This window comes from Fulmarus glacialis, unplaced genomic scaffold (assembly GCF_000690835.1).
Source record: "Fulmarus glacialis isolate BGI_N327 unplaced genomic scaffold, ASM69083v1 Scaffold47363, whole genome shotgun sequence".
Lineage (NCBI taxonomy): Eukaryota > Metazoa > Chordata > Aves > Procellariiformes > Procellariidae > Fulmarus > Fulmarus glacialis.
The window spans coordinates 989-4,767 of record NW_009205717.1 but is presented as its reverse complement, the minus strand read 5'-3'; the positions used below and the strand labels follow the sequence as shown (position 1 = coordinate 4,767).

The 3,779-nt window shown below is 35.9% G+C and overlaps 1 protein-coding gene across 1 annotated transcript; it reads right to left on the bottom strand.

Moving 5' to 3' along the window:
• Nucleotides 1-557: 557 nt before the first annotated feature.
• Nucleotides 558-3,566, bottom strand: NDUFB3 (NADH dehydrogenase (ubiquinone) 1 beta subcomplex, 3, 12kDa). The gene is made up of 2 exons (XM_009575475.1): nucleotides 3,425-3,566; nucleotides 558-825 (listed from the first exon to the last, which is right to left on the bottom strand). The coding sequence occupies exons 1-2, from the start codon at nucleotides 3,562-3,564 to the stop codon at nucleotides 669-671; spliced, it is 297 nt and encodes a 98-aa protein (XP_009573770.1). The 5' UTR covers nucleotides 3,565-3,566; the 3' UTR covers nucleotides 558-668.
• Between the last annotated feature and the right edge of the window lie 213 nt (nucleotides 3,567-3,779).

Sequence of the window (3,779 nt, the reverse complement as noted above, 5' to 3'; positions counted from 1 at the left end):
AGTATATTGGAAGTCGTGTTAAGATAAGGTACGGTTATTGCTGAGTGAAACATTATACTTTGCTTAGTAAATGTGGCAGCAATGTAATTTTTAATTTCTGGATATTACATAGCGCATTATTTTGGTACATAGCGTCTGCCAAATTAATTAACTCTTCAATAGGATTAAGTATAAGCTTTAGTATTTTCATATACTTTGAGGCAGTTTTGGGTACTTTTTAAAGCTTTAAGGTAATAGTTCTTTTTATTTGGAGATGTAAGAGTGAATGGTAACAAATTATACTTTTAAGAAATGACATGTCATTCATTACCACTTACCAGCATATAATTGTTATTAAACCTGTAATTAATACGGTACAATTTTTCTCTTAAAAGCAACACACTTTCTCAATTTCATTTAATAGAATGTTGGCAGGGCTTGAAAGAGCTAGGCTGATAGTTTCCCCTGTTCTTTAAAGGATGGTACAGCAAACCCAAGATAAATATGTCTTGGTTTTTTCCGCTCTGGCTATGTTTTTTGATCCTTCCACAAAAGTATAACAAAAGCAAAGAAACATGTTTTTGCCTGTGATAGACTTTAATATGCATATGATAAGTACAGAGTGAGCAGCAGGCTTATATATGTTTCAGCTTAGTAATGAGTAAATATTAAGTTGTCATATTTGATCTTCAGTGATGGCTTCCATTCTTCTTTGGAGGAAACAGTGTATATTCAATGCCAAGAGCTATGACGAAAGCCGCAAATCCCCACTTGAGTCCCCTAGTAAAGACTTCTGTTAAGGTGACAGGTTTTGCAAAGCCACCCATATATCTCCAGGCTTCATTACTAGAAGAAAAATGAAACCAAAAGAATAAAACCAGATCAGTGGAGCCACTGTGATAAACATTAACAGGAATATCGTTTTTTGGAAAAAAAGATGAAGGTATTTCAACTAGATATACATTGAGACTGTAACATTTTTATCATTTAAGTAACAGGAGTTGCCACAAGTAAAGTTCATGATACTAACTCTAACCCTTTATGCATATAATTTGAGATAAAGTAACACCAGCAAACAACATAATTCTAGTAATAGAATCACCTCCCCAAACTTGTTATGTAATTGTTGTCTTCTGTTTTTACTGTTTGGAACAAAATTAGAATCCACTAGCACATGCATGGGATGGAGTAACTAGACAGTATCTATCATAGTTAAATCTTAAAAGGGAAAGTTTTTCCAGCCGTAGAAAACTCATCCGAGTGTGGAGGCACTTTCTGTTTTACAATACAACACTTAACTATGTTAGGGTCAGAAAAGCCTACTAAAACTGATTTTAAAAAAAAAAAGCTGAAAAGATTGTGTTTAGCTAAAAAGCTACAGAATATTTACAAACCTCATGCTGTCTTGCCTTGTAGGTTTTCAACCTACATTGTTATTGAAACATTTAGCCACTGCTATAACTGAGTACAAGTATTTATGTGTAGCACAACCAGTGTAATCTATAGAAGAGACAAACTGTCCATCTCTAAGGACTCAAGGTCCTTAAGAAAAGGAAGAAAAACATTTGCACAGAAACCAGAAACAAGAAAAAAAATCAGAACCATCATTTGAGAAGATAGGTTTTTTTTAAACAGGGTCAAGTATTTATGTTCATAGATAATCCCCTTTTGTGCAGATGGTTTCTGTGACTTGGGATGAAGGCATATTGGCATGGAAGAATATCTTCTAGATGATAGTATAGGATACTAACTGATAAAGACTTAGGTTTCCAAATATGACATCTTTCACACAGCTTATTCTGTATTGAATATGTACATTTATGTGCATTTGCTACAAAGGTGGAAAACTGATCCCCTGTTAAAAGGAACTTAATATATGAAAGAGGGGAGCCCTAGAGAGGGTTACTTTTTCAAGACTTCTAGTGCAAGATATTAATAATGCAGTTTTCTTCCAGATTACTGAAGCAAGTAAATTGATACTTTAATTTCTCCTTTGTTAAGGAAGATTGCCATGATACTTGTACTTGTCCTATGGAACTGAAATATTACCTTACATAAAATTTGAAAAGTTCAGGAGGAATCATCTCATGCTTTAAGAGTTTGACTTTGTTCCTTATTTCAAATCCTCACATAATTGGCTCAATCCCCTTCTTCTACCAGAGAAACATTGCTTTTTTTTATCTAGGAGGGGCAACAAATATTACACAAGTTCTTTTCCAGTTTGCTGTTTTGCAGCACTTCCTGAACAGTGTACTTGGAAGTGTATGCACTGAAAGTCAGGTTAATTTACACTAAGTTTATGATGTTAAACTGTGTCCATTTTTTAATGGGAATAAGCCTGTTGCTTGCTGAAAACAATTTTGTCTGAAGCAAAGGAAAAAAAAAAAAGCCAACACTGCTTGCACTCCACAGAAAGAGGCAACATAAATGTGACACAGGCCTGGAAAGTTTATTGGTAACCAATAATCCTAAGCAGTCATATCTCAAATGAGTCTTATGATCATCAAAACTATGTTTTACTTTATGCTTACAGCCTTAAACTGTTTCAAAGGAAGGAAAAAAAGTCCTGTCAATCCCAAACCCCTCCAGAGGTTATAGCATGTAACAACTTTTTAACAAATTACCAGTTTGCTCTTAGATTTTTCTTGTAGTGATTTGAAATAAAGCCTTTTCTATGAAGGCTCCTAGAATAGTTTGCTCATGCAGCTTTTCCCTTACAGAAGAACCAGACTACACAGCACAAGACATTTAGCATTTTTATTCCCCAAGATTAAAGAGTACTTGAGCAAAGTATTAATTCAGGATGTGGGAGAAATATGTTAAGCCCTGTTTTAACAGCTGCCTAAATGATCCAGAATTACTCTAGCTAAAAAAGAGGAGGTATTCATTGTAGAGAGGGACAACTTAAGAGGTAAAAATGTGATCTTCCATTATGTCATTCACTGCTTAGCAAAATGAAATGCACAGTTGAATGAAATTCCACATTGTATGCTAGTATATTTCTTCTCTTTAAATAAGGGCCTCCTCCTGTTGTATATGAGGAGGAATGCTATTCCTACTCAGAATGTCAATGTAAGTTCCATCAACTTCAGCAGAGCTGAGCACACAATCTCTTTCTGAAAAGGGATAGGCTTACTTACGTGTGCAAGACCTAATATTACTTAATCACTGTTTTGGTAGATGAGGTATTGGTCATTGTGCCTGATCTGTATCATCATGAAGCATCATAAAGTGCCAGGGTGCTTTGCAGAATGCAGACACTGGTTAAGGTGATGCAAGGTGCGACAGGTGCGACCTCCACGCAAAAAAGTAAATAAAGACTTAACTGAAATTCTGACTAATATATTCTAGGTGCATTTTCACTAAAGAATAATCTGCAATGACAAAGTCCAGTTGATGCTACAAGATGACATATCAAGATTATTTTTGAGGCTCTTGCACTTACCGAGCCCACGGATCCCTAAGACCCCGTTTAGCTAGCCTTTCCTGGACCTTCTCTAGTGGAGTACCCTCTATCTTCCATTGCCTGTAGTCGGGGAGCTCCATTTTGCCATGGCCATGGCCATGTTCATTTCCATGCCCCATACCTACAAGAAAAGATAGTTTTTTGTTTCTCAGAGAGTATCAGCTTATTTTCACACACTTGCAAAGAACAATACCCTGTACAGGAAAAACAGGGAGGTTACAAGTATTCCAAAGCGCGTAACACTGCACGTGAAATCTCTTCTGCATTGTACGCAGAACACTGTAGAACAAAGAGCTAAGAGACTTTACGCTGCATTTCAGAAGTTGGTGATTAA

Excerpts from the sequence above, each read along its gene's own strand:
- NDUFB3 (XM_009575475.1), bottom strand. The coding sequence starts at position 3,564 with ATGGGGCATGGAAATGAACATGGCCATGGCCATGGCAAAATGGAGCTC. Across the intron at positions 826-3,424 it reads CTTAGGGATCCGTGGGCTCG|TAATGAAGCCTGGAGATATA; the intron begins GTAAGTGCAAGA and ends TTTTTCTTCTAG.